The sequence below is a fragment of the Buteo buteo genome, chromosome 22 (assembly GCF_964188355.1).
Source record: "Buteo buteo chromosome 22, bButBut1.hap1.1, whole genome shotgun sequence".
Taxonomy (NCBI): domain Eukaryota; kingdom Metazoa; phylum Chordata; class Aves; order Accipitriformes; family Accipitridae; genus Buteo; species Buteo buteo.
The window spans coordinates 23,981,141-24,007,431 of record NC_134192.1 but is presented as its reverse complement, the minus strand read 5'-3'; the positions used below and the strand labels follow the sequence as shown (position 1 = coordinate 24,007,431).

Here is a 26,291-nt window from a genome sequence, read left to right as displayed (position 1 = left end):
CGGCGGAAGTGACGCGCGGCGGGGCGGGGCGGCGGTCCGGTGTACGCTCGGCGGTGTCTCCTTCTCCTCAGTCACGGCTCCGGCTCGGCCTCCCCGCGCCGCCATGTCCGCCCCCGGCAGCGGCGGCGAGTTCGGGAACCCGCTGAGGAAATTCAAGCTCGTCTTTCTGGGCGAGCAGAGCGGTGAGCGGGGCGGGCGGCCGGGCGGGCGGCCGGCCGCGGGGGGCGTCAGGGAGGATGAGGAGCCGTCACGGGCCTTCCGCTGCGGGGCGGGGGCCGGTGAGGGGCTGTTAAGGGCGGTGAGGGGCCGTTAGGGCCGCTGAGGAGCCGTTAAGGGCCCGGAATGTGTGTTGGGGAGGGGGGTGAGGAATGAGGGGGGGCCGGTGAGGGGCCGTTAAGGGCGGTGAGGGGCCGTTAAGGGCCCGGAGTGTGTGTTGGGGAGGGGGGGTGAGGAAGCACTAAAGGCTCCCGGGGCGGCGGGGTGGGGGTGTGTGTGTGAGTGAGGATCCGTTGAGGGCTGGATGACGACGGGCCCGTGAGGGTCTTGCGGCGGCGGAGGAACCGTTAAGGGCCCTTTCTCCGCCCGGGGTTGGGGAGGGGGAAGGCGGTGATGAGGCGTCCGGGACCCCCGCCCGAGGGAGGGGCGGTCCGGCCTTAGGCCTCAGGCCGGCGGGAGGCGCGGGCCTAGCGAGCGGCCGGTTCCCCGTTTGCAGCGCTCAGCCGGTCTTATCCTGCCCCGGTGGGCCTGTGCTACCCGCCTGCCGGGGCCGGGGCTGGCCCGCAGTGCGCCCGCAGCCGTGCCGCTGGGGAGGCGGTGCTGTTTGTATATAGCATGGTTGCTGCCTCCCTTACGTCTTCGGGTTTTTTTTTGTTTTGCCTGGGAGTTGCCTCCCTTTTGTACCCCTTCCCCCATAATATATGGACAAGTTATATCTTTTTCTTGAAATTGTGGTGTTCTTTGCTGTGTTACTCTCTTTAGATCTCGTACTGATTACCTCCTCCTCAGTCCCAGAACTGCAGGTCTTGGAGGAATTTCCAGGAGTTGTCTAATTCCCCTACCTTCGACATTGCTGCTGATAGACATTTGTCTAACCGGTTTTTAACCCAGCATTCACAATTTCACAACCTTTCTAGGCAATTTATTCCTTTTGCCTCTTCTCTTCCATCCATGTCCTTTGAATTTTTCTTGGCTTCCTGAGAGATAATCAGAGCTCTTATCTTTGGTTCCTGTTTCTTGTTGGTTCTGGGCTTTGTCTCTTGATAATATTTGGAGACATAAATCTAAAGTTTTTAAGCAAGCCACCAAAGTTTACTCTGTATCTAAAATCTTGTTATGAAGAAAGGATGTGAGTCTTGAATGTTGCTTTTCTATCCAGCCAGAGGCAGCTAAACAGTGTCTGGGACATCACCGTGTCTTGTTTTGATGTTTATGCCTGTAAGTCCTAGACTTGGTGATTACATAAGTACAGAAATACAAGTAGCAATGCAAGTTTATTGCTCGCTTAAAGCAAATAAATAATTCTTTGTCATATGCATCGCAACGTACCTAATTTGAGGACCAAGTTTTCATCATGATTAATTTTTGACCTACTGAGATTGATTTGGCTTAACATACTTCTATCATTTTGTGAATTAATTTCTTAGCTGGTTATTTTGCAGGAGGCCATAGCTGGGAAATAGCCTTAGAGTGGCAGCTCAGTTCTGATGATTGGCACCACCAGTGTGCCACTCCTAAAGCAGTGGTTATTTTTTCCCCACTGCTGCTTTAAAGTAATTTATCTCTTCTTTTGTAGTTGGGAAGACCTCTCTGATCACCAGGTTTATGTATGACAGTTTTGACAATACTTACCAGGTATGTGGTAGACTTTTAATTTTTTTTTTATTTTTTATATATATATGGGTAAATCTATTCCCCGCTATTAAAATGTATGCCTGTGAGAACTGTTAGGGCCCAGCACATTTCTCCATGAGATGTCAGTTCAATATCACATGTAAGGTTGTAAGGTGCCTTGAAATGGAAATGAGACTTCATGACTAAGCCCAAGCATTTAGTGTGATGTCAGGAAATACAGTGTACAAAAAAGAAGCAAGGTTTAGATCCTGTCTGGATATGTGAGAAACCTTGAGGGAAACAGGGAGAAACATTTTTTTATGGGGTTGGCTAATAGAGAAGATAATGGTCAGGATGCCTGATGATGGACATGGAAGTCTCGGGAAACAGAGAATGAATAAGATACAAACACGCTTATGATAGTTCTTGGTCTCTAGCGTCTTCAGAAGCTTGCTGTTTAAGTAGGAGTAGTTGAGTCCAGAGTGTATAGATACATCTGCAAGAAGTCAGCATGGCATATTCTCTCTCTTAATTTTTTTTATTATTGCTATTTTTTTAACTAAAAGGCTATAGATAGAAAAAGCCAGGGAAAGAAGTCTTGGCAGGGAAAGAGTAGGGTGGGGATGAAGAGGCTGCAGATGAAAAGCTGAAGATGCGTAAGAGGCCTGAAGATTTCAGGAAGAGTTAGTTGCATCAAAACCATTTAGCAGTATTTCGAGGAAATACCAAATATCTTTAAAGAAGATGAGACTAGGGCTTTGTCTTTTAATTCAGGCGAGAAGGAGTTACAGGTTTAGATTGGGGTAATTTTAAGTTGGAAAAGGAAGAGAAGGTTGCTTTCTTGAGGACAAGTCATTCACTGGAACTGGATCCTCTTGTGCTTTCTGTGTTTCTTTTCCTGACTTTTGTAAGGTGCTCTCATAGATTCATCTGCTTATTGTAGTTGTTATAAACTGTGTCCTGGCTGCAGAAAATAGGACTCCCAGAAATAAGTACTCACTACAGAAATTGACTGTTATGGTCTTTTCTAATGTTAAATGTCTCACATTCTGATGGAGACCTTCCAGAACATGTTATGCTGCCTGTGTTTGCTAAGACTGGAGATAATCTGTCTAAAATACTAAAATCCGTTACAATGGTAACCTGTCACTTGTTTCCCAGGGTTATGATGGGCTAGGACATCTGCTTGATTTAAGTGCCTGGGAGTGCATCTAACTTAGTAAATTAATTGAAATGTCTTTGTACTGGAATTACTGTACAGCAATGGAAACGTGAATGGAAGGAGACTTACAGAAAGAACTGCCTGGGAAATGAAGCTTCTGAATGTCACTGGAAAGGAAGCATAATCTGAAATGGAAAGTCCCAGACAAGCATCACTTTTTAGCTTTCAGCACAGTCGCCCACAATTTATATATGTAATTTGCTCTACCTTTTGGTTATTTCTAAGAAGATAGCTCTTACCAGACTGAATTGCAGTAGACCAGAAGGAGATGCCACTTCAGATATGATCTGTGTTAAGATGCATGAATGTCTGAGGCTAAAATCGAGACTCAGAGGTTCTTGTGCAGTTGAGAAGTGTTGGAAGAATGATGTGAAATGAAGATGGCGCAGATACCCAGATTGCTTTGTTTTTATCAACTATATTGAAGGCAAATGAGTTCCACAACTTAATTATAAGTTTGTGAACATTTCTAAGAGTTTGTATAGAAAGATCTGATTTGCAGATGCTGGAAGGCAAGTTGCAGTTACTAATGCTTTTCTTCTTTTCAGGCGACCATTGGAATTGATTTCCTGTCAAAAACAATGTATCTTGAAGATCGCACGGTAAGTGAGGCATCTGTGTGATAGCATGGCAACTGCAGTCATGGGAGCAGCAGTTGCTGTGTGTGCTGTTTCACCTGGCCGTTCCTCCAGTGGCTGCTGAAATCTCCCAGCAGCCTTCAGAGGGACAGCCTTTGAATCAAATCACTGACCCACTCTCCTGTTTATGGTGCTTGTTAATATCTGATACCCATAGAATGAAGTAAAAATCTTTCATGCAAAATTGAGGCAAGCTAATGTCCATATCCCAGGGAATGGGCTGTCTGTTATATGTACCCTAGGTGTAGTTTCCTCCCAGAATTTGCAGTTCTGCCTCTGGGATTGTCAGTGTAAATGGGTCTGATCAGACCTCAGGCAGTTCCAAGTCTTGAAGTCATTCATGGTTACCAGTGGTGGCATAGTTCCTCCTCGTAGAAAGGCTCCTTTTGTAACACAGTTCTGACATACTGTTAATAAAGCAATTTTGGATTTAGCTTGCATGAGATTCCTTTTTGCATAAAGAGATCCCTTGCATCCCTCTCCTGTCTTTCAGTATGTGTCTTTTTATTAGTTTGGGTTTTGCTAGTACTTGCCTTTTTGCTAGTTTCACTACTGGCTGAGAAGTATGAAACTGTTGTGGGGAGGAAGGGGCCAGTGGTGCGGTGGAAGTCCTTTTTGTTGCTTTGGGTCTGTTGCTTCTGAACAAGTCCCAGCCTAGTGTGTGTGGTGAGTTTCCCGAGTGCTTCTCTGCCATCTTACCAGTGATTCACTATTAGAAAAGACCTTGCTTAATCTTTGTATGGGAGAAACTACTTGAATAACATTCTTCAGTGGTAGTGGCAGAAGAAGAAAAAGATCTTGGGAATGCTGCTTGACACCGGTGAAGGCAAGTTGGAATGCCTTTGTGCTGTTTTCAGCAGTGTAGTCTTGATTTCTTGTGGTTGGGTGGGTCAGGATGTCATTCACCTGCTGGCCTGCTATCCAGAAAATACCATTTTCTTTCCAATGTTAGATATACTGTTAGCTTTCCTGATTATGTAAGTGGTCCACAGAGCCCATAAAGCCTGTTTAAATAAGAGAGGTGTTGCATGTAGATAAGAGGAGGGAGAAATACAAGCACACAAGCTGGGAAAATTCAGACATTGAAATAATTTCTCAGATATGGCTAATGCTGTATTTTGCAATAGGCTTTGACTGCTGGGCTTGAAATGAAGAATGGTAAGCCTCTAACTGCAGCATATGCTTTGGCATATTTGATATGTCCTTACACCAAATAACATATTCTGGAATGATACCTATGCTAGATCACTCAGCAGTAAATATGGCCTGGGTAGTATGTACTAGCCAGCAGAAGGGACAAATATATGTGGAGTTTGGTTCTTCAAAACCATCTCCAAAGCCTCCCACAGAGGGCGATTGTAAGTATGCCATTTCCAGCACGTTGCCAGTGCATTGGGACCTGTGGCACTAAGTGAACTGGGGCCACAAGTAATTTCATCCTCAATCCCAACTCTCAGGCTGCCAATTCCATGTTACAGCTACAACCTCACTCTTGAAAGACCCAAGTAGTACTTCCTTTTCTGTGTCTCGGTATCTTCCCAGACTTGTTGGATTTAAGCACTAGAAAAGCCAGTCTAGAGGGTGGTTGCTCTTCTGGCTTGTGCCCCACTACTATGTTTCACCACATCAGGCTTTCTAGAGGGTTAATCGGTAGCGGGGTGATGTAGTCCTTACAGTTAGGAGTCACTGCCTGTAGCTAGCTGCAGGTTGCAGTCTGCTTGTGTGGCCATTATAGCCAGAGTACTTACATGGCAGGATGCACTGAGGTATGTATGCTCATTTCCCTCATTTGCAGATGGTGTGAGAAGGTATTTTTTAGGGATATCTTGGTTTTATGATTAAATAGAACAACGTGTTCATACATGTGAGTTATTAATGGGTCTGTGGAGGGAGGGAGGTTTCTCAGACATGCTAGGCTGAGGCTTCTGCGAGAATGCAGTTAGAAGTATCGTTAGCACTTTTCACGTTTCTGTTCCATTTTAACTTTCCTTTTGTTGCATTATTTTCGCCTTGCAATTTTTTTTCTCTTTATTTTTATTTCACTTGAGTTTTGGTTTTGTTTTCCATTTTCCTGCTCTTCCCCTTCCCTCTTCCCCTACACTTTTCCATTTCCCAGATCAGGCTGCAGCTGTGGGACACAGCCGGCCAGGAGAGGTTCCGCAGCCTCATTCCCAGCTACATCCGTGACTCTGCTGTGGCTGTCATTGTCTTTGACATTACAAGTAGGTATTGAGCTGGAGTGTCTGCAGGGACCTTGCATTTAACATGTACCTTTTATGCATTGGAAGTGGTGGTGTTATCTGAAAAGGGCTAAGATAGGCGCTCGGCCCCAGGACTGTAGGTGTTTCATGGGCTGAGGGGATGTAGCTGAGCATCTTCCTCCACAACCAGTGGTAACTCCATCCCATAATACAGAAACTGGGGAACTGGAAAACTCTGGTCTGCTCAAAGCTCAGACAATGGAAATGATACACAGGATTGGCAGGTAGGTGAATAGGGATTGTGACTTCTCGTGTGTCTGTGCTGATTGGAATGAAAGGTGGTTGGTAGCTTTTGGAAAGCTTTATACTTTTTCTGGTTGGGGTGGGTTTTGGTTTGTTTGTTTGTTTTTTTTAAACCTCAGGATGAATTTTTTTTCCTTTCTGGATAACTGAAGAGGTTAATAAATGTAACAACTTCAGGTGCCAAAGCAAAGGAACACTGTCAGAGTAGGTAAAACAGTACAACACCTATTTAAATAAAAGCTGTGTAGTGACTTAAGAGGATTCAAGACTTCCATTTCATTGAAGAAGAGAGCTGGCTATTCACATGAGTAATGAGAGAGGTTTTGAAAGAGAAGAGATGTAACTACCATAATTTCTAAACAATAAACAAGCTTAGAGGGAAATTCTCTATAACGCTTGGCATGAATTTTTTAGTATAAGATATGAATACAATTATTTCATTTTAACTCCTTGTTATTGATTCCACTTGATCTGGCTTTTTTGGTTAAGCTACAGTAACAACATAAACACCTAGACAGCATTTATATCAGTGAGCCAACACCATGTGGACAAAGTCTAAGTAATGAATGTAGCGCAGATGAAAAACCTATGGCCCACCTTCATTTTGTCACAAACTGTAGGTTATAGTGAGGCTTTACGGACCAGGGGTTTGTTTCACTTCAGTTAACTGAAGTGCCTAACAAATAATAGACTTCTGTTATGATTTATCATACATATTGAGGGCAAATAATTACAAGGTCTTTCTCCCAGTACTGTAGCTTAACTAGTTGACTCTGGTATGATTTCTGGCTTGGTCCAAACTAATGTCAAAATGAAGTGATCTGTTTGGGATTTGAGGAGTGCTGAGATGTGCACTTGGTGTCTTATGCTGGGATCTCATCTAGGTGAGGCAGTGTGTGTGGCAGGCTGCATAGGCTGGCATCTTTTCTCCCCACTGTTGTGACAGATACAGGATGCTGTTTATCCAGGCAGGTGGAAAAATCTTGCCAGTCTAGGCTGTTCTTAACAGCTTCCAGACATGTCAAAAATAATTAAGTGATAGCTGATCTCATCATACTTTGGTAATGGTCTGATCTTTCCAGATAATTTCATTTTTTCTTGTTACTGCTCTTTGTTCTGTTCTTAGTGACTGAGAGGCTCTTAGTTTTCTTGTGTTATTAAAGGAACATGCTTGTGTACTTCTGAGGGCATGATGATGGTGAGCACTAGCATGATTAGGAAAACAGTTTCCTTTACCACTCTGAAGAGCTATATATTTGCGTTGTCTTTAGTGGTAACTGTATTTGGGAACCTCAAATAGTCTCCTGTAAGTTAATGCCGGTCGTGGTAGTGTAAAATAGGGACAGTCCCACAGGACATACTTAAGTACCAGCCAAGATACTCTTAACTAGTAGAGAAGAACTGTTAGCTAGCATGTAGGGAGCTGAGAAGAAAAAGAGTAATTGCTTAGTTATTGTTAATCTGCTGGGCATCTTGAAATGCAAGTGGCCTGTGGAGAGATCCGTGCTGAAAGTCCATACTGCAACTCAGGGCTCCTTTCTGAACAAGTTACCTTGTTTGCAAGAGGGACTGGGTTAATTCTCGGTTGAGGACCTTTCACCTTTCCAGACCAGTAGGGTTGTTAGCATGTCATGTTTGAGTGGGTTGTTTATATTTTCTCTTCCCTTCCAAAACAGGTGCACACAAACTTTGACTTCTAGAAATGAGAAGCCACAGAAATACTGCAGCTAACTTTCTCAGGTCACTTCAGGGGTGCCTGTGGGGTGCCTGCAGGGTACCTGCATACTAGATGAAGCCTTCCCTCAAATAGTGTTACCCTTCACTACAACAAGATTAGATTACTGGGGCCAGTTTTTCCCAAGTTCTGTGGTACTTCCTCTAGTTGCCTTTTTGACTGGGAGTTTGAAGGTTGGAGTGTTTAAATCAACACTTTGGTATACTTTCTGGGTGAATAGTCTGGTGTAGCAGCAATGTCTTGGGGACTATGTGGAAGCTTGTTGTAAAGTCCAGAAGAGCCAGAAGCTGTCATTATCAATCTGATCTTCCAGCACCAGTGTAATATTGTCCAGGTGCTTGGAGTTTGTCACCCTGATTTTCCTGGGGTAATGAAGAGTCCTGACTTTTGCTGCTGTAATCAAGTCTGCCTTCAAAACGAAGCATGAGCTAATTGCTTTAACTACAAGTCCTAATCTTCCTTAAGCCCCAGGGCATCAGATCTACATACCCTGATGTAGGTATGATGTTGTTTTGAATCTTCTTGTAGCAAGACACTGTGCAGACATGTGCTCTGTCCAGCTTCTGTTTCTCTTCTAAACAAGCCAATTATCGGTCCTTCTGAAACTGCTTTCTCCCTTGTAGCCAGTCTCCTGCAAGCTGCCCTATTAACTACTGTTCTGCGCATAAACAGCTGCTCTCCCTCATTGCTGAACAAGTGGCTTTGTGAGCAATCTAACCAATTCATGTAAATAAGCTGGAAACCAGTATCTGCCCTCCTGTGAAACTTGTGCCTGTTGAGAATGCCAACAGAAATCTTGTTTTCTGGCAGTGTAGCGCTACTTGTACAGCTAGCCACGTGGGGTAATGACTTGGAAGGAAATGGTATCACTCCCAGTTGTGAAAAGCTTTTGTTTAGCATTCACTGTGGTAGTTGGGCATGTTTTGACCATTGCTATTTCTAATAGGCAGGTCCCAGACAATCATATATAATAGGTCAGTTTGTGTTTGGGCATAGTTCTAGAGATCAAACCATACCTCTCATAGCATTTGTGCTTGTTTCTGACTCTTGTGCTTATCTGAAAGGGAGAGCCCCATGCCCTTTGTGTCACCTGAAGCCTACAGCGTGTAAATTTGCTTTTGTTTCTGCTGGAACTTAAGTTACTGATTGCCTTAATCTTGCATGAAAATTGCCATTACTATCTTCTGGGTGCTTGATGCTGGAGAACGGATGCTATTTTACTACATTGGGCTGAGGGAATTGCATGTCTGTCATGTGGGAATTGCCCAAAAAGCTTTGATCTGAGATGCTGTGGGCCAGGAGTCCTGCGGAGACCCCATGCATAATCCTGGGTAGACCAGGAAGACCAGCTCTTTATGACTTATTAGCTACTGCTATCAGCAATGAGGTAGTAGTCATAACCTGGAGCTCTTTGGGAATAGCAGAATCTCTAAGCAAGCAAAGGTGGTAATTAAAGCACGTTATCTACAAACAGAGTCAGAAAAGCCAGCTTCTGTGGTGTTTGGATATTTGGGGCAAGATAACAAGGTCAGCCTCAGTTTCTCAGACTGAGCTGCATACAGTTAATTCAAGAAATGGCCTTTTCTCTAAAGGACAGTTTCCTCCTTTCTTTTCTCTCTTGCTCTCTCTCTCTCTCTTTCTCTCTGCTCTCCCTGGCCTGGTACCAGCAGGTTCGGCTGCAGCTTTGGGACACAGCAGGCCAGGAGCGGTTCCGCAGTCTCATTCCCAGCTACATCCGCGACTCCACTATTGCTGTGGTAGTCTATGACATTACAAGTGAGTGATGCTTTGGTGTCTCATTATTTGAAATACTACATGTAAGCAGAACTAATAAGTTACAACAAGAAGTTCTGCAAAAAGATGGTTATCATTAGAAACGGTTTTTTCCCTGCCCTGTTTTTCTGTCTGAGCGGAAAACAATTTATTGGTCATTTATATGTGGTGTGGGGAGATTTGGAGAAGCACCTGAGTACAGGCATAGCATTCTCCCTCTCTGAAAAGAAGTTTTATCCTCAGCACTCCCGTTTGATTCTTCCCTACAGACTTGAATTCTTTCCAGCAAACCTCCAAGTGGATTGATGATGTTCGGACAGAGAGAGGAAGTGATGTCATCATCATGTTGGTGGGGAACAAAACTGACCTGGCAGACAAGAGGTAATGGGGGGGAGCTGCTGGCCTTGCTGTCCTGACCAGTAGAAGCAAGGAACTGGCAGACTAGTCTGTCTTCAAAACAATTGTTGATTTTAAATGAAACATAAATAGCTTGTCATGAAATTCAGGTTTCTGGTTTCAGCATATGCAAAGTTACTCCCTTTTGCTATTCTACAAATAGTTTTGGTTAAAACAAACCCACCTTAAAAAAATCCTTTTGCTTAAATTAAGTATCTCTATACCATGTTTCTCAACGGTGTATTTTGTCTGATTTTTTTTTCATGCTGAGATAAAGCCAAAAAGATGTCTTGCAAAAGCAAGGAAATCTACCTTTTTTCAACAATCCTATTTACGTGACTCTTTCTGCATGTGCAACTATAAGTTCATAGTAAAGTTTCTCCTTGTTACAAGACGCAGCATGAGCTTTTACAGTATCAATCTAAAAGGTTTCCCTTTGAGCATAAATTTCATGCCATACATAACACAAACTGTGATGTTGTGGATGTGTGAGAGGAAACTCGATTAGCAGAAGCAGACCTCCCCAAGAGACGTAAGAAGTTAATTAGACTCTTAAAATTACACAGACTTAATGTTTTGGGACATGTCAAAGCATTTTGCTTTTAAAACTCTTAATTCTACAACACTACTTCAGCCAACATAACCAATGTAATAGCTTGTTAAAAGACCACAGGCTTGTGCTTTTGCATTTCTATTTCAAATTCTTCTCTTGATTGATGATTTTGGAAAAATTTTGTTTAGTGTTTTCAGAGATTGTCATTCTTTATGAAGACATCAGAAACAGTGTAGATAAGGAAAGATTTTTATTTTAATGGTTAGTGTCAGTAGTAGTTGGCAAAGGGAAGATGGAGTAAGCCATGCAGTTCCTTACAGTCCCAATACTTTAAACTGAAGCATCTTCACATACATCAGGCACTCTAAAATGTGTGCTTCATACGTCATGGGACATATGAATTATTGGCATGATGGGGAATTTTTGTATGATGCAAAGAAAGCATCTCAAAAAGGCAGAACTGGGAAACATCTGAATCTCACAGCGAAATGAGGTCTTATACAATCAGACCCTTATCCTTTGGCTGTTAATGAGACACTTCTGATCAAAAGGTAACAGCTTGAAAAGCCTTACAGGTGGAACACCAATGTTTTCTCGGAAAAATCTTGTACTATTATCTTAACTGCCTGTTTACTCACTCTGTTTTCTTGTGATGGTGGGCCTAATAGGGTTCTGACTGTTCCATTGTTGGATGTGTTTTAAATTTTAAACCTTGCTTTACTCACTCCTGCAGTGTACATATTGCTTTGGAATGTATTGTGATGTGTTTTTTCTCTTGTGGTTTTGGTGTTGTCCAAATGCTCATGTGAGACAATACCCAGCATCCCTGGCTGCACGAACTGGTGTCAGGAGATGCTTTTTGCCCTTTGTCCCCATATAAGTCATGCTGTTAGTTTTTAGTTTGTCATGCCTGGCAGGAAAAGCATAGACAATTCTAATCCTGGCAAGTGGTTTGAGTCAGTGGTGAAGCGGATAAAGTTAAGCTCCAACTGGATGCTGTGTTGGCTTCGTACTGATGGTTCTTACAGAAATGTGTTCTGTCCCCTACACGCGGACCACCTTAGTCTTGATGACTATTTGGCTTTTCCCACTTCCAGTGGGAGGCCATTCTAAGCATCCTGTGCCTTGCGCTTTGGAAATGTTGGTAAAACTTGGTGCTTAGAGCTTCAGAAATAGGATAAAAATGCATATAGCTGATTTGGATTAAGAATTCCAGGTGGCAAGACCTCAGATCAGTCTGGTCTTTGAAATCAGCTTACAAAAGCAATGGAGCAAAATCCAAGATGTTCTACTTGAGCCAGCTTTGGATGTTGACCACCTAGTATCTCTTATGCCCTCCTGGGAGCTAGAAATAACTGCAGCTCCCTAACTGAATAACCTGGCATTTAAGATTTGAGGCTTTCTAATTTCTATCAAAATCCAATTTCATGTGGAACTGGAAAATGCAATGGGGTAATTTCAGTTTTGGATTATTTCCTGATAGTACATAAGTGAAGTAGAGTGTGTGTGCAGCTGGCTCAGCACTGCCGTAAGAATTAAAAATACCAGAAAATTGTTTGAAACCAGCTACAGTTCAAGTTTCTGTAGCACTAGAAATTCTTATTTTAGAAGTTTAGTGTAAGTGACAGTAGTCCTAATCTAGGCTAGAATTTGGAATTATGGTGTATATCCAGGTATAAGTAAAAGAAGCTGCCTTGCCTTTCTTTTTAAAAGGAAGTTAGATTTGTGTTAGGCTGAAATACTAGGCCTTTTAAGGCTGGACAAAGCTGCAGTATCAGTCTGAGCTTGGTCACATTTTTTGAAATGGAATACAGCATATTGGAAGCCATTCATCCTATGGTAAAAACCAAGTGATGATGCACATTCTGAGGCCAAAAAGCTGACCTAAAAATAGCACTGTTATTTTGTGCAGCCGGTTAAGTTTTTCTTTCCTGTTAATGTTGCTTCAGTTGGTGGCTGCTCTTATCCTGCAGTTTTCTTTTTATAATTTTTGGACTATTTTTCTTTGCTTTGGTTTTTCTTTTCTGTGATTTGTTCTCATTGCTGTAGACAGGTTTCTATAGAGGAGGGTGAGAGAAAAGCCCAAGAACTGAATATGATGTATATTGAAACCAGTGCTAAAGCAGGATATAATGTGAAACAGGTATGTACAGGGTATTGATCAGAGATGCAAAAGCAGGTGCTTGCTCGCAAGCAGCAGCCTAGCGCTTGCTGTTGCACTGCACTTGCTGCTGGAGCCTTTCTGAAATCTTTCTGTAACCTCGCGGAGTTCCCTCCTGTTGACTTGCGAAACTGCTTTTTGTATCAGGTGCAGCGTATGGGGATTCTTCCTTCCCTTGAGGATGCTGTGAATGAGGCTCAAATGTACTGCACAAACTTCATCCTGTGCTGATCATCCATTATTAATAGTCATAAGTCCAGGCGTTCCCTGGGTAACCTACCTGAGGTTGTTTCATTCTTAGCTGGAGGACCTAGGGGTCTTAAAGACTCAGAGGTGCTCAGGTCTCCATTGGTGGACTATGCACCCTTGTAAGGGGTGGTGAAGCGGCCCTCCACTGAAGAGCGTCTCAGTCACAGACATCTCTAACTCTTCCTGTCTGTTCTTCCTTTCTGTCTTTCTGCTTCTGTTTGCATCTTTGTCCAGGCAAATCACTACAGAAGAAGGTGAACAGAGAGCCAAAGAGCTGAATGTGATGTTTATTGAGACCAGTGCAAAGACTGGATACAATGTGAAACAGGTAGATCCATGTTTTGTTCTAAAGAGAGGAAATCTGTACTTACTGCTCTGTATGTGTATGCTTCTGCTTGGGGTTCATGTTCCATCAGATATTTGCTTGTATTGTTTGATGTCAACGCCTGAAATGCTTCTTGCCCAAAGATCACTGTTGCTGCTTTACCTAGTGGAAGCTCCTTTCCCATCAAGTCAATGATTTCCTGTTAAAGCTAAGCAAACTTACCTTGAAAGAAAGGAGAATCTAAAACCAGAATGTGCTGAGGGATAGGAATGGAACTGTTTCGTGCAGCCAGTCAAACGTAATTTTGTACATTCCCTTTGCTTTTGTTAACAGTTCATGCACTGTTTTCTAAAATCAATGTTGACATCAGTTGGGATAATTGCTTATGCTGATGCACTAGAGTAGAAGTTTGTGCTTCTGTTTTCAAGCCACAGAGGAAAATCTTGGATTAGTTGAGGTTAGAAGGGATCTCTGGAGATTGTCTAGTCCAACCGCCATGCTCAGAGCAGGCTGCCCAGAACTGACTCCAGTTGAGTTTTGAGTATCTCAAAGAATAGAGACTCCATCTCTCCAGGCAACCTGTCACAATGTTTGGCTATTTGTACAGTAGAAAAGACTTTAAACTTTTGTCTTGTGTTTAAACAGAATTTCCTGTATTTCAGTTTGTGCCCATTGCCTCTTGCTATAGGCTTGTGATCCCACTCTCTGTTAGTTCAGGAATTATTCTGGAGTGTAACAGAACTTGGGGAGTAAGGCACCCGTAAGGTCCAGGGGTCTGCAGGGAGCGTAGTACTGTTGGTGTCAGCTGGGAAACATACTAGTTTGCTACACACCAGCTGGTTAGGAGAACCTCACAATGGGATTAGGAGACTTTGGGTTTTCTTTGGGCTATTCTGGATTGAATCCACATTAGTCTTTGGTTCTAACTTAGTGTTGCTTTATTTGCTTAGCGGGTGTTTGCACTGAGAACTTCTGTGACTAAAAGGATGCTCACTGCAGCACCTTGCTGGTACCTCAGTGGCTTGATTTTCCAAGTAACACACTTTTGAGGTGTGGATGAGAAGTCTCTGCCAAGCTACTGTGAGGAAAATCATCATTAGCTGATGATTCCTCTGGTTCTTTATGCAGCACTTCTCACCAGACTGCCTAGCAGTGTCTGTATTGTGTTAGCTGCTGCATTAATGTCAGCAGGAGGAGCTCTAACATTGACTTGAAAAATTATGCAAGACCATTTTCTGTTTTTATAATGGGGATATGATAGTCCTTCCCAGCTCTAGCACATCCTTTATAGCTTAAGTGCAGCTTGCTTGAGCCAGCTGTTCTGCTCAGAAATGGCTGGTTTGCAGCAAGGTTGAACTGAAAGGATGGGCTGTAAAACCTCAGTTATTCCACAGACTTCTTAAACCTTCGGTCTCTTGCAAGGTTGCTTATCAGAAGTCTAGAGTTGTGCACTGTAACGTTGCTGTGTGCAAAAGCAGTTGAGGCTGGAAATGGTAAATAACATGCTTACTGAGTGTAGGAGGGAATTGTTCTATGCGTCCCTGGAAGAACTGTTACTAATTAATTCCATGTTCTGTTCAAGTAGAAACAGTTAAAATCAAACTGTGTTTTGTAGGCATCGAATAACTTTAATAAAACCTGTTAAATTTCTTTGGTAAAATTCTCGTGGCATTTGTTGATCATTGCTTTGCTTGCTAAGGTAACCCACATAACAAGTTTGTAAGATCTGTTGCAAAGCAATGTTTTTTAACATGCTTTTTTTTTTTTCTGATAAGTTTTCTTCAGCTTTGTCTATTGCTACTTTTCAGCTTTTCCGTCGTGTGGCTGCTGCCTTACCTGGGATGGACAGCACACCAGAGAAGAGCAAAGAAGACAGTATCCTTGTTTTTTCTCGTCAGTAACTTTCCCTGTTCTCGTAGAATTTGGCAATTATCTTTTGTCAGGTTGGGCTTGCTGACTTTCTGGCACACTGTGGGGATGGGCCTTATTGGGGTTTTGCAGAGATATGGCTGAAACAGCCAGTATAGAGTGGTGCTTACCTATGGGCGTAAATTGATGACCCTGCTTGTGTTCTATATACAATCTACACAACTACTTATAATGGCAAACACAAGTTTTGCTTTCTCCACTTAGGATAAAATTTGCATCATTTCAAAATACCGTAATACTTTCTGCCTTTTGCACAGGGCTGTCTTGTGCGCAGACCTGTCTGATTGGGCTCTGTCCTCTAAATGGTCTTGACATACCAAGTCCACTGGTTTTGCAGTTAATCCTGTTCAGGCAGGATATCCTCTGCTCTGCTAAAACACCTGCCCTTATCAAGAAGGGACAGCTAACAACCTTTTCAGATACTGATGCCTTTCTCTGTTCTCTTCTTCTTGTTTTTCCTTGGGCTGGGTGATTTCCTTAACTTGTCTCCTGCAGTGATTGACATCAAACTAGAGAAACCTCCTGAGCAGCCAGTAACGGAGAGCGGGTGCTCCTGCTAACAGGCCCGTTCTGTAGCAGCACATTCCCCAACCGGCCAGTCTCACTGAAGAACATCACCGCTCATTGGCTAGGCAACCCTACTTTGTGGGCTGAAAAACCAATCTACTAAGCGAGCGAACTCCCTGTTTACTGGTGGGGAGCAGCCCCGGCCGCCCCTCTTACTGCATGGTATGAGCCCTGAGTGCAGAATGAGTGTCCTGTCTTTTATTTTATTTTTTTATGTTGTTGCACTTTGGCACTGTGGTGCCCTTTACACTCTCTCTCTTCCTCTCCTTCTCCCCCTCTTCCCCACCTTGAGCCTGTCTGCTCAGATGTGTCTTGTGAATGCAATGGAAAAGCCACCAAGTTAGGGAAGACAAAAATAAAGCTTGGGGGTGGGCTTTCCACCTTCCTTACTGCCTTGCATCTTAACTAGTTCCCTGTCCACGCCAGCCCAGTCTTTTTGTCCTGCATCCCCACTTCCTCTGTCAAAAGGCTGCTCCTTTTAAACCAGTCAGTTTGACTTGGCCTTGCCTTTTTGGACAATACAGGTTATCTGTTTCTAGGCTTTTGCTTCCTGCAGGGCACACACAATACTAGCTCCTCAGTTTCTCCTTTCTGTGGATGATCTTGGCTAACTCTTGCTCATGACTTCTGAGTTTTGCCCCTTGTGTTACACACAGCACTGGAAACCCCCAAACTCTGATAGCTTTGGCCTTGTTGCTCCCATTTGTGTAGCAGAGACACCCTACAGACTGCTCTCCTCAGTTGGAGCATCTTCCCATCCAGAGGACGTTGGTGCTTGGTGAGTGTTGGCTGTCAGATGTGGGGAAGGAAGAGGGTACAGAGGCTTTGCAGCATGAAGCTGGGTGGGGAGAGATCCTTGGGGTGGTTTGTAGAGACCTGGGTCCTGTCTGTCAACAGTGAAAGCGAGCAGTTACCTGAAATCCATCACTACAGGGGCAATACCTGCCCTAGAAGTCATGGATGCTGTTCAGGCTCCTTTCTAGTCTCTGTTCTCCTGTTCATCGTCACATAGGCTGGGAGCTTCTTCACGCGGAGCAGGAGAGCTACAGCAGATGGAAGGCCAGCGATAGCTGTTGTGCTCTCGTACCTAGGTTGCTGCTTGATGAAATCATATGTAGCTGCTTCTGCCTTTGTAGTTGACTTCTGGGGGATGGGGCTAGTAGCCATTTCACTTTTGGAATAGTGTTAAGCTCTAATATTGCCAAAACTGAGATGAGCAGTGGCAGGGATTTATTGTCAGACCCAGATAGAGGAATGGAGGAATGTATGCTGCTGAAGTGAATTTTGGTGTCACTTCTCCACCTTGGAGGTTGGGAAGTACATCCTCTTCTCCCTGCCCCTGGTTTCTAACTATGTTAATAGAGCTTTTCAGAGACCTTGACTGGGGGTTTTCCATCCATCTGTCCTAACCAGAAGTCTGTAGGTTTGTTGACAGCAAGGAGAATAAAATAGTTGGATGGCTCTAAGCCATTCACTGTTCTTTTCATCACCCAGCCTATGTCACGCTGATGGGGGGGGGGGGATGCCAGCGGGCAGGAGAGCGACTGACCGCAGTGTGACGGGTGTTTGGTGGTTAGTGACACTCCCCTAGCAGGATGCCTGTCAGGTCCCTGACACAGCGTGCGCACTTTGAAGCCTGCAAGCCGTCGAGGGGAGGGGAAGGGGCAGCCTGGGACCGGGAGCTGGTGGTCCCCGCCTTGGCTTACTGGCGGCAAGTCACCTCGCTGCCGGTGGCTGACCTTTTCTTCCCCAGAGCCCTGTCCCTTCCCCTCCGGGTGAGCTGGCCTGCAGGAGGAAGCAGGGATGCGGTTTCCCATTTCACTCCGGAGTGTCCCCCCCTCACCTTATCCACAGTCCCAGCTGGCAGAGCCGGGTCCCAATGCCTGGCGAGATGCTCAGCCCCCTCCTCTGTACATACCCCTGTTGTGTGGGAATTGCTGATGTTTGTCGGTGTGTCCGTGTCTGCTGTAGAACAGGTTTTGCTGTCCCCTTCTCACAGGCAGGTGTGCGCTGCTCTGCTGTCGTGTTGTTCCGAGTCACGGACCTGGGGGGAGGGAGGGGGGAGACCCTAAGTAATGGGGGGGGGGGGGGGGCGGGTAACTAGTGAAATAAAATAGTTCACTTCCCACTGTCTTCTCTATGGATGTGTATAATATTGAGTGTGTGTCTGGCCCTGCTGTCTCCTAGCTGTTAGCCGAGTAAGTGTGACTATTAATATGAGTATGGACTGTCTGACCACGGCCGTGTATCACACTAAATAAAGTTATTTCACCAACACCTTCGCTGTCCTGCTGCCGGTGAGGGGCCGAGGCCTGCCTCTGCTTATTTTACTCGTGGGTTTAACGAGTCTGTCCCGCGTAGGGTATGGCGGAAGAAGGACGAGGTTACCGGGCTTAAGCGGCGCTTTGGGGGCCGAGCGAGAAGAGAAGGGCTTTAAACCGCCCGGCGGGGGCGTGGCCCGGGCCGGCGGGGGCGTGGCCCAGCTGTCGGCAGCGGCCTATCCTATTGGCGGCTGCCGGGGGGGCGTGGCCGAGGCGGGTCATCCTTCCCGCCGTGGAGCGTGCGCGGGATGATCGACACGGTCGCCGTCCGCGCTCTCCGCCGACCGGGAGCGCACCGGGGCCACACCGGGACGGCCCCGGGGGCGCCGGGGAACCGGGCCGGGCCGCCTACCCCTCAGGGCCTGCCTTCCTCAGCGGCGGCCTACCCGGTCCTGCCAGGCCGAGGGGGGTGTCACCGACCCGGGGGCACCGCGGGAGCGCTGGTGGCCCCAGCTCCTCTCTCACTTGAGGGAGCGTGACAGGATTCCCGCTCCTCCGGGAGCCCCTTCCTCTCCTTGGGGTGCGAGGAACCCGCAGGCAGCATTCAGCCTTGCTGTCCACAGGGGAACTCCCCATCCTATCCTGCAGACACCCCGCCAGGGAGGGGTGCAGGGCCTGGGGTGGGCGAGCCTGTCCCCTCAGTGCCGCATCGACATCCCGGACGAGCCGGTGGAGAGGTGCGTACGACGTGCTGCGCCATGTCGAGTATCGACGGAAGCGGGACACCGACGTCACGGACACGCGTGGCATCGCCCGGCTGGCTGCCAACGCTGATGTGGGCTTACTGCGCCTGTGAGTGGGGGATGTGATGGAACTGACTCTTCCACCGAAGTACTTGGCTTGTGATAAATAGAGGGCACACGCTGTCCAGGCTGCTTGGCAGGAGAGAGGTGTTTGGGGTACAGGGCACCACGTGGGACCTCTGCTGCATGAGGTCGTTAATACCGCTCGGGCTGGGAAGGGGTAGGGTGGGTGCTGCTTGGAGGAGATGGTGAGATCACGAAGAAGAGGACACTCGGGCCAGGCAGAAGCTTCTAGAGTGGCTGCACATCCCTGCGGACCCCATGTGCTGTTCAGGCAGGTGAAATTTTCTTTCTTCCTTGTTCAAGGCGGTGCCCGAAGCCCTTGAAGAACAGGTTTGTGGTGACACGGCGATCCCTGCAGGTCGAGGATGGGTATCACACTGTTATCAACTTCTCCATCAGACACCTGGTGAGTGAAGAGCGGGCTGGGCCTGAAGGCTCTCCCATTACAGTGATCCCATGAACTGCAGGGTTCTGGTAAGGGCAAAATGCTGTTCTAGGGTCACCAGCTGCACAAATTCACCGGAATTAGGAGTCAGATGGTCTCAAGATACGGCACTGGCTCCCTTAAAGCTGAGCTACACCATCAGTGCCAGCCTCACAGGAATGCAGCGGTCTATCTAGACAGCAAGATCCTACCTGTGCCTGGGACAAAATGGGGTCCCAGAGTCCCTATCATGTAGATGTGTAATTCCTTTACAAGTTCCTTAGCTTGAGGAAGCTCCTCTGTGCCTCTAGCCTAGTCTTTGCCCTGTATTTTCAATGCCAGACCTGATAGAGGAAGAGGGCAGGGAAGATGGAAGACAGCATCTGACTGTCTGATGTGTTTGCACAGAAATACCCTCCACACGAGGAGCTGACAGTGGTCTCTCTGCCGGCGGGACACCTGGTCCATTCAACTGGGCCCAACAGCTGCAGTCTGACCTACCTGGCTCAGGTGGATCCAAAAGGTAACTCTGTTTCTGTGGGCCTCAGGACATGGTGATGGGGTGATGCAGATTCTGGCCCCAGTCAGTGGAAATCCTGCTCTTAATCCGGAGCACGCCTACGTAATGTGGCACTCCTCTGCTCCAGACCCTCTTTGACAAACAATGATGCGAATGCTGCAGCTTGCTAGGGGGCCTCTGGGTGGTTGGTAGGAGCACAGCTATTTTCTGGCACGTTAACTTCTGTTTTTCCCCAGCTCCATCTATTACGGTCGTTGCCAAAGCGGGTTGTAAATAAAGCTTCGCAGTACCTGGCGCGGCAGGGGAGTGGAGCATTTCCAAGGTGCCTGTGCCAAGTCTCACCCCAGTAGCTGGAGCAGAGGGCTGCAGAGGGTGGGCCTCCCTTGGTGGTGAGGCTGCACTAGGAATGGGCATCTTGGCTCATCTCTGGTGTGGCGTCACATTCTGCCAGCCTTACCAGTTTTGACAGCTGACTGATGCTTTTCTGAAGCCAGAGGGCTACAAATAACACGACGACTCTGGTCTCTCCTTGTGCAATAACCTGCCTGACCCTCACTTTTCATGCCCCGTCCGAACAGGGCATGAAAAAAAACCTCAGTAGCTTTTGGAGATCCTGAGCTGAGTGGCAGAGCAGTGCTGGAGGGGTCTCTGCTGCCAGAGCAGGACAGGGACAAAGGATTTCAGTGCGGGAAGTTTAATTTCACTCTCCTAAAGCAGCTGGCATCATCAGGGGACCTGGGCAAGCAGAAGATGGTCCCATCAAGGAGTTAAATTGGCCTTCTGCCTTTCTTGCTAGTGGGTCCTGAGTCCCTCCTAAGCAACCAGAAAAGAAATGGAGTAGGTGTTGTTAGTGGCTAGATGAGACACGTGCCAAGACCTTTTCTAAGCTTCCGTGGTTGTTTCCCCTGTACTTCTCTGCTCCTGATATACTGCACAAGGCCTGCGTGAAATACCCTGCCTGGAAGCAGCAGCACGACGCTAACATGAAACCCTGGCTGTACCCTGAGCAGAACAAGCTTCCTCTCTTGGCGCAGTGTGCTGCCTCGCTGGAGAACGTCGATGAGAGCAGCCTGTCCCAAGTGAAGGATGAGAGGGGCGACCACAACAGTTCGGAGAACTGATGCTGCTAGCGTCGCTGCAGGGAGGAATGTTACGTGGTGCTGCTCAGGCGCATCCAGTCTTTTACAATAAGGTGGGGGGAGCTTTTAAAGAAAATCTCTGTGTTTGTAGCCTTTTCTCTCAAGATGTGACTGTGTGGGTCCGAACACACCAGCCCCGCTCAGCACCGAGACTGAACGGGGCCAGGAGCACACGGGCCGCCTGTACCAACCTGGCTGAGTTATGCTCAGGGAGAGGAGCTGCGGTATGTTTCTCAGGTGTAACCTGCGGTGCTTTAACACAACACAGCTTGTTCTGGGGCTGTTACTGTCGCTCCAAAAGGTCAAATTACCTGCAGTGCCTCTGCCAGTGTGCTTCCCTGGGCAGGGAGTTATTCATTGACAAACTAAAACTGCTCCAGCACTTGTGACTCTTGGCCTCTATTTTGCAAGACATTAAAACCATCCAATGTTGCCAGACCTGTTGTTTTCCCAGCAGGGATCAGTAACTACCCCTGTTTGTCCCTCCAGTTCCTGGAGGATGAAATGGACTCTGGTCACCAGTACAAACCCTAGTACTGCTTTGTCAATTAAGATACCTAAGACATGAGTGTTTCTTGGGAAAGAATCCACTCTTTCCTGTTAGCCCACAGCCAGTCACGGGGTCATTGCAATGGCTGCAAAGGCATCCACTAATTACCTCTGAGTAATGACAGGGAGGAAGCTGCCCTAGGCAGGGGCCATCTCCCTGGAGCTCCTGCGAGGGACTGCTTTGAAGCAGGATTAACAGATTGAACATTGAGGTTGTATTTGCAGTCCCCTGTGGAAAGAGTTCAAGGTGCCTCTTGGCTCCTCGGCAGCTAGGTTGAGTGCCAAAAGCCTGATGCGCGCATTCTATTGCTGTTTTCCACCAGGCAGAGCACAGGGTTGGCTTTGGAAAACGACGATTGAATGCACGCATCAGGCACCATGGCACATCTGAGCACAACAGAGGGAGAAGGGAAGACAGAGCAGTATGAAACATTGCCTTGCTGCAACATGAGCCCTGAGCATTCTCCTTCCCCAAGGAGCGTGTAAATGCTGTGAAACTGGAAGCAAATCACCATGGGACACAGAGGCCTGCCTCCGTAGAAAAGCTCTTAGCTTGCTTTCTCAGGGTGTTACAGTGGGGCTTTCCAGGATGCTTATTTCCCTGGTAGAAAAGCTATTTTTTCATTCTGAGTGAAAGTCTGATTTCTAGTGTCTTTTATTCTGCTTCAGCCTGGCTCAGCTTTCTGCCCAGCAGCTGAGCTAAGAGCAACCTGGCTCGCAGTGCTGAAGCTGTCAGGGCTGCTGCTTTTGGCTGTCTTGCTTAAGTTGCATTAGTGCTACCACAGACAAAAACCCTCCATTGCAGCTCTTGCTCCTGGCAGTGCTGAAACACTGCTCCAGGCTAATCAAGGGCTGACTTCCATTACAATCAATGGAAAAACACCCTTAAAACAGAGCTGCAACTCCCATGGGTCCGACGCTTTCCCCCTACAGGCTACAAGGACAACTAAAGCCAAGCCTTGTCCCAGCTGTCCACCCAGCATTTCCTCGGGGTAGTGTTGAGGATGGCAACAAACAACCCTCCACAGAGACTTCCTGAGTGGGAATAAGATGAATTCGGTTTGCTCTACTCGTTTTATTATTTCAGTTATTACAGACAAGCAGAAAACACCACACAAGGCCAGAGCAAGGGCTGTCCTGATGCCATTTACAATGCGATGCTACCATGCATTTGCACGCCGCTTTGCTGATAACTAGCATGTTTTCAACTGTGCTCTCCCAGCGCAGGGCACAGGGGCTTCTTCACCCGTCTTTGAAAACACGGAAGGGGAGAATTTTACCTCAAAGTGGCGGGGAGTTCTGATGGGAGCACATGACAGGGACAGGGCTGTGCCAAGTGATGGAAGCAGGTTCAGCGAGTGAAACCCTTAACCGTGCAAGCACCACAGCTGAGGGAACCTGGCCAAGTGCCCACAGCAGTTCAGAAACATGCTCCAGGCGCCTCGGTCCTCTATCGTGGGGGTCGTTAAGCAGCAAATTGGTACAAACACACCTTAGCAGACTAGTGCAGCTAGAGATGTGCACTGAGTTTGAGTGGATTTTACTCCTGTTCCTTGAGTCCCAAGCAAACCCAGTAGTGTAGAGCAGAGGTAGGACAGTGGAGAAGGAAAGAATTTCATGTCACCGGAGAAGTGAACAGGTTGATATCTTGGAGGACAAAGGCCGTGCTTTGCTCGAGCACGCTCAGACCCTCTTGGCCTTACATCTAACAACAAGGGTTGGATCCAGAACCAGCAGAGTACTCATTTAATTTAAGTCCTGCTAGAACAGAAACACAGATCTTGCCAAAGAAGCTGTCCTCCAGTACCCACTTCCACATCAGCACCATCAGCTTGTTTCAACACCCAGTTCAAGGAGTACAGACTAAAGCCCCATCCATCTTCCAGCTAAATAAGACTGTTGGCATCCCTCCACGCAGGAAGCAGAGCTGATGCCTGTGCAGCCAACAGGACAGTTGTACCTGCAGTGACAGCCGAAACTTGATGTGTCATCTCACATGTTGAGGAAAAGTAGTGGAGAGTTTTTTGCAGGACAGCCACTCTGGAGACCCAGCAGACAGCTGCCTACTAGTGAACAGTTCTTTCCTTCTGTCTCTGGTAATCTGGAAAGGAAAGAGAAGGCAAGGCTGAAAGGGCAGGAGTGGCAGTCGCTGATGACAAGGGGGAATTAGCCAAAATGTTAAAGGAAAACATAAATTCTGTTTATACCTCACTAAGTAGAGGCAGTAAAGGCTACCTTGTTGGGTAGCAGCTGGCTTTGAAATAGCGTATTTGCACCCCAGCCACTCATTTCAAGCTATTTTAGGGCCCTTAGAACAAAAGTTTGTTTAAAGTCCTCTCTTCCCCTGCTCCATAGTTTTCTTCTTTCTTCACTTAAGGGCCAGTTTCCATTTTATGAAGAATCCTTGTTTGGCTTGACTTGACCTCTTTTTTTTCCCCTTTTATGTATGAACTTTATGGGTGCAGAAACTGAGAGTTAATACAGTCTTTTCCTTCACTTGGAATTTAAAGGTCCTTAGGGAGGGATAAAAGCCACAAGCAGTGTCCACCACTGGCACAGGTCCACTACTGACAGAACTCATTCCTATGTTATTCAAGGCTACTTCTATGGCTCTAAAGTTAACATTTCCATTCAACAATCATCCCACCTTTTAGCACTGTGTTGCTAAGCCCTGCTCTAGATGTTTTTCTATATGGGCAGCTGAAGCCAGTCCTTGCTGTTTTGACTTGGTACTTGCCCCGATCCCCAAATCAAAGCCCAATCTTCTTTCTGATCTGCAGGGTTAACACCGTCTATGGCCTTAGACTCAAAACTGCTAAGCTCAGGTGGAATCGGCAGGGACACGTGGCAGTCTGCTTCCCAAGGAGAAATGCTGCTAGGTGACTGGACTTGGAGCTAGCAGGCACTTACTGTAGGGGAAGTAACGCACACGCATGGTGATTTCACGGGCTGTCTTCAGGATCTCCACAGCCTGAAAGCAGAAAGAGTTGCTCAGTGACCATGCTAGGCTGGAGGATAGGAAAGAGGAATCTATCAGTTATGTGGTGCCAGCAGCTGAGTTGGTGCAGGCTGAGAGGCTGGAAGGAGATGGTGTGTACACGGATCCCCATCCTGTCCCTGCTCCAGCAGCTGGGCCACAGGAGTGCTTACCTTGCTGTGCTCAATATCCTGGAAATCCACATCGTTGACCGAGAGCACCTGGTCCCCTTCCTGCAGCCCAGCTCTGTGTGCATCCGAGTCGGGGATCACCTGCGAAGGGAAGAGCAGAGACAGCAGCAGTGACTCTCCGCATGGCCAGTGCAGCAGCTCCCCTGCCTCGCAGCCAAGGCAGCCCAGCCCCAGAGCCTCCCCACGGTGCCCATCCAGCACACTCAGGCGGGACTGGGGGAGGATGGGGAGCGGGGACTGCAGCGCACCAGCAACACTCTGTGGGCTGGGGAGAGACCAGGAAATGGCACAGGACTGTCTGATTGCTGCTTGGTGCCTGGCAAATTACAGCTATGTGTTTGGAGATGCATATAAGGCATATGACAATCTCCCTGCACGCCCTGCTGGCTCAGCAACACCCAAGGGAACAGACAGAACACGGGGAGGGAATGGCAGAAGGACAGACACACCTTAGAGATGAAGATCCCCAGCTGTGAGGCTTTTCCTCCCCGGATGTTGAATCCCAGCTGTGAAAGAAACCAGCAGTGAACTGCAGTCACCCCCCTTTGTCCCAGGACCCTTCCCACTGCTAACATGTCTCTTCTGGATGGAGCAAAGCTTTTGGTGCTGCAGCGTTCAGCCAGGCAGCAGCAAGCACCAGTCCCTCTCTGCTAACTTCTGTGGCAATCTCACCTTAAACACCCCAGGGGCTCCCTGTCCCGTATCAGCTCCGCATCCCAAGATACTCTACTGCCCTGCCTCACCCACAAAGCTTTCTTCTCCCAGCAGGGCAGCAGCGATGCCTCCCCTTATCCCACCGGTCCCGCCAAGTGCTTGGACGAGGAAAGCACCAAGGAACCCCTCCCGGGCTGCCCTCAGCGCGCCGGTCAGGGATGATCATCGCCCCGCAAGCTCGGCCTCTGCATCAACCGATTTTTGCCAAGCAAAGGCGCTGGGAAGGACGGCTGTGACTGAAACATGGGAAACACCACGCCGAGGGGAACGTGGTGGCCGTGAGGGAGCCCGTGGGCCGGGGTCTGTGCGGAGGGGGGTCTCACCTGCGCTCCGGGCGGCTTCTTCAGGACGATGGTGCGGGGCAGGAACTGGGTGAGCTCGTTGTTGTAGTCGGGGTGGTACACCCGCTGCAAGGCAACGCGCCGGCCGTCAGGCGGCGGGACCCGCCGCACACCCGCACCACCAACGGGCCGGGCGGCGGCCCGCCAGACCCTTCCCTCACCCCACCCACCAACCCGGTCTGCCGCCTAGCTCTCCCCATCCACCTCTCACCTCACCTCATGCGGCGGCACCCAGGCGGGCGGGCTCTCGTAAGGCGGCAGGAAAACCACCGGGAAATCGTCGTAAGGCAACCGGCCCTCCATGCTGCCGCCGCGCCGCCTGACGGGACGGCGCCGCCCTCCTCCCCTCCCCTCAGCCTCGCCACGCCCCCTTCCCCCTCCGCCGTGACGCTGCCGGCTGGCGATTGGCGGTTGGCGGCGCGCAGCC

The 26,291-nt window shown here is 47.6% G+C and overlaps 3 protein-coding genes across 13 annotated transcripts; 2 read left to right on the top strand and 1 right to left on the bottom strand.

Annotated features, from left to right (window-relative positions):
- The first annotated feature begins 28 nt into the window (after window positions 1-28).
- Window positions 29-18,272, top strand: RAB41 (RAB41, member RAS oncogene family). Of its 11 annotated transcripts, none has more exons than XR_012654035.1 (9): window positions 29-182; window positions 1,793-1,851; window positions 3,601-3,654; window positions 9,600-9,705; window positions 9,972-10,083; window positions 13,296-13,389; window positions 15,195-15,261; window positions 15,811-16,044; window positions 16,594-18,272. XR_012654035.1 is itself a non-coding variant. In XM_075054517.1 (9 exons), exons 2-9 carry the CDS (start codon window positions 1,826-1,828, stop codon window positions 15,873-15,875), a joined length of 630 nt encoding a protein of 209 aa, XP_074910618.1. In that variant the 5' UTR covers window positions 42-182; window positions 1,793-1,825; the 3' UTR covers window positions 15,876-16,281. The 11 variants fall into 11 exon arrangements, 7 of the variants coding, with proteins under 7 accessions (XP_074910612.1, XP_074910615.1, XP_074910613.1 ...); XR_012654034.1 differs by having other exon boundaries at window positions 16,539-18,272; XR_012654037.1 differs by lacking the exons at window positions 9,600-9,705; window positions 16,594-18,272 and adding exons at window positions 5,807-5,912; window positions 12,701-12,794 and having other exon boundaries at window positions 15,811-16,281.
- LOC142043405 (uncharacterized) lies at window positions 17,478-21,465 on the top strand. Its single transcript, XM_075054566.1, is given in 11 exon segments — window positions 17,478-17,657; window positions 17,737-17,809; window positions 18,244-18,442; window positions 18,563-18,881; window positions 18,883-18,995; window positions 19,313-19,415; window positions 19,842-19,970; window positions 19,972-20,103; window positions 20,105-20,191; window positions 20,193-20,246; window positions 20,841-21,465. Coding segments are annotated over 11 exon segments (1,623 nt in total). The 3' UTR covers window positions 21,075-21,465.
- A 1,225-nt stretch (window positions 21,466-22,690) lies between these two features.
- On the bottom strand, window positions 22,691-26,205 carry PDZD11 (PDZ domain containing 11). The gene is made up of 6 exons (XM_075054130.1): window positions 26,081-26,205; window positions 25,847-25,930; window positions 25,259-25,315; window positions 24,792-24,890; window positions 24,552-24,612; window positions 22,691-23,742 (listed from the first exon to the last, which is right to left on the bottom strand). Exons 1-6 carry the CDS (start codon window positions 26,165-26,167, stop codon window positions 23,708-23,710), a joined length of 423 nt encoding a protein of 140 aa, XP_074910231.1. The 5' UTR covers window positions 26,168-26,205; the 3' UTR covers window positions 22,691-23,707.
- Between the last annotated feature and the right edge of the window lie 86 nt (window positions 26,206-26,291).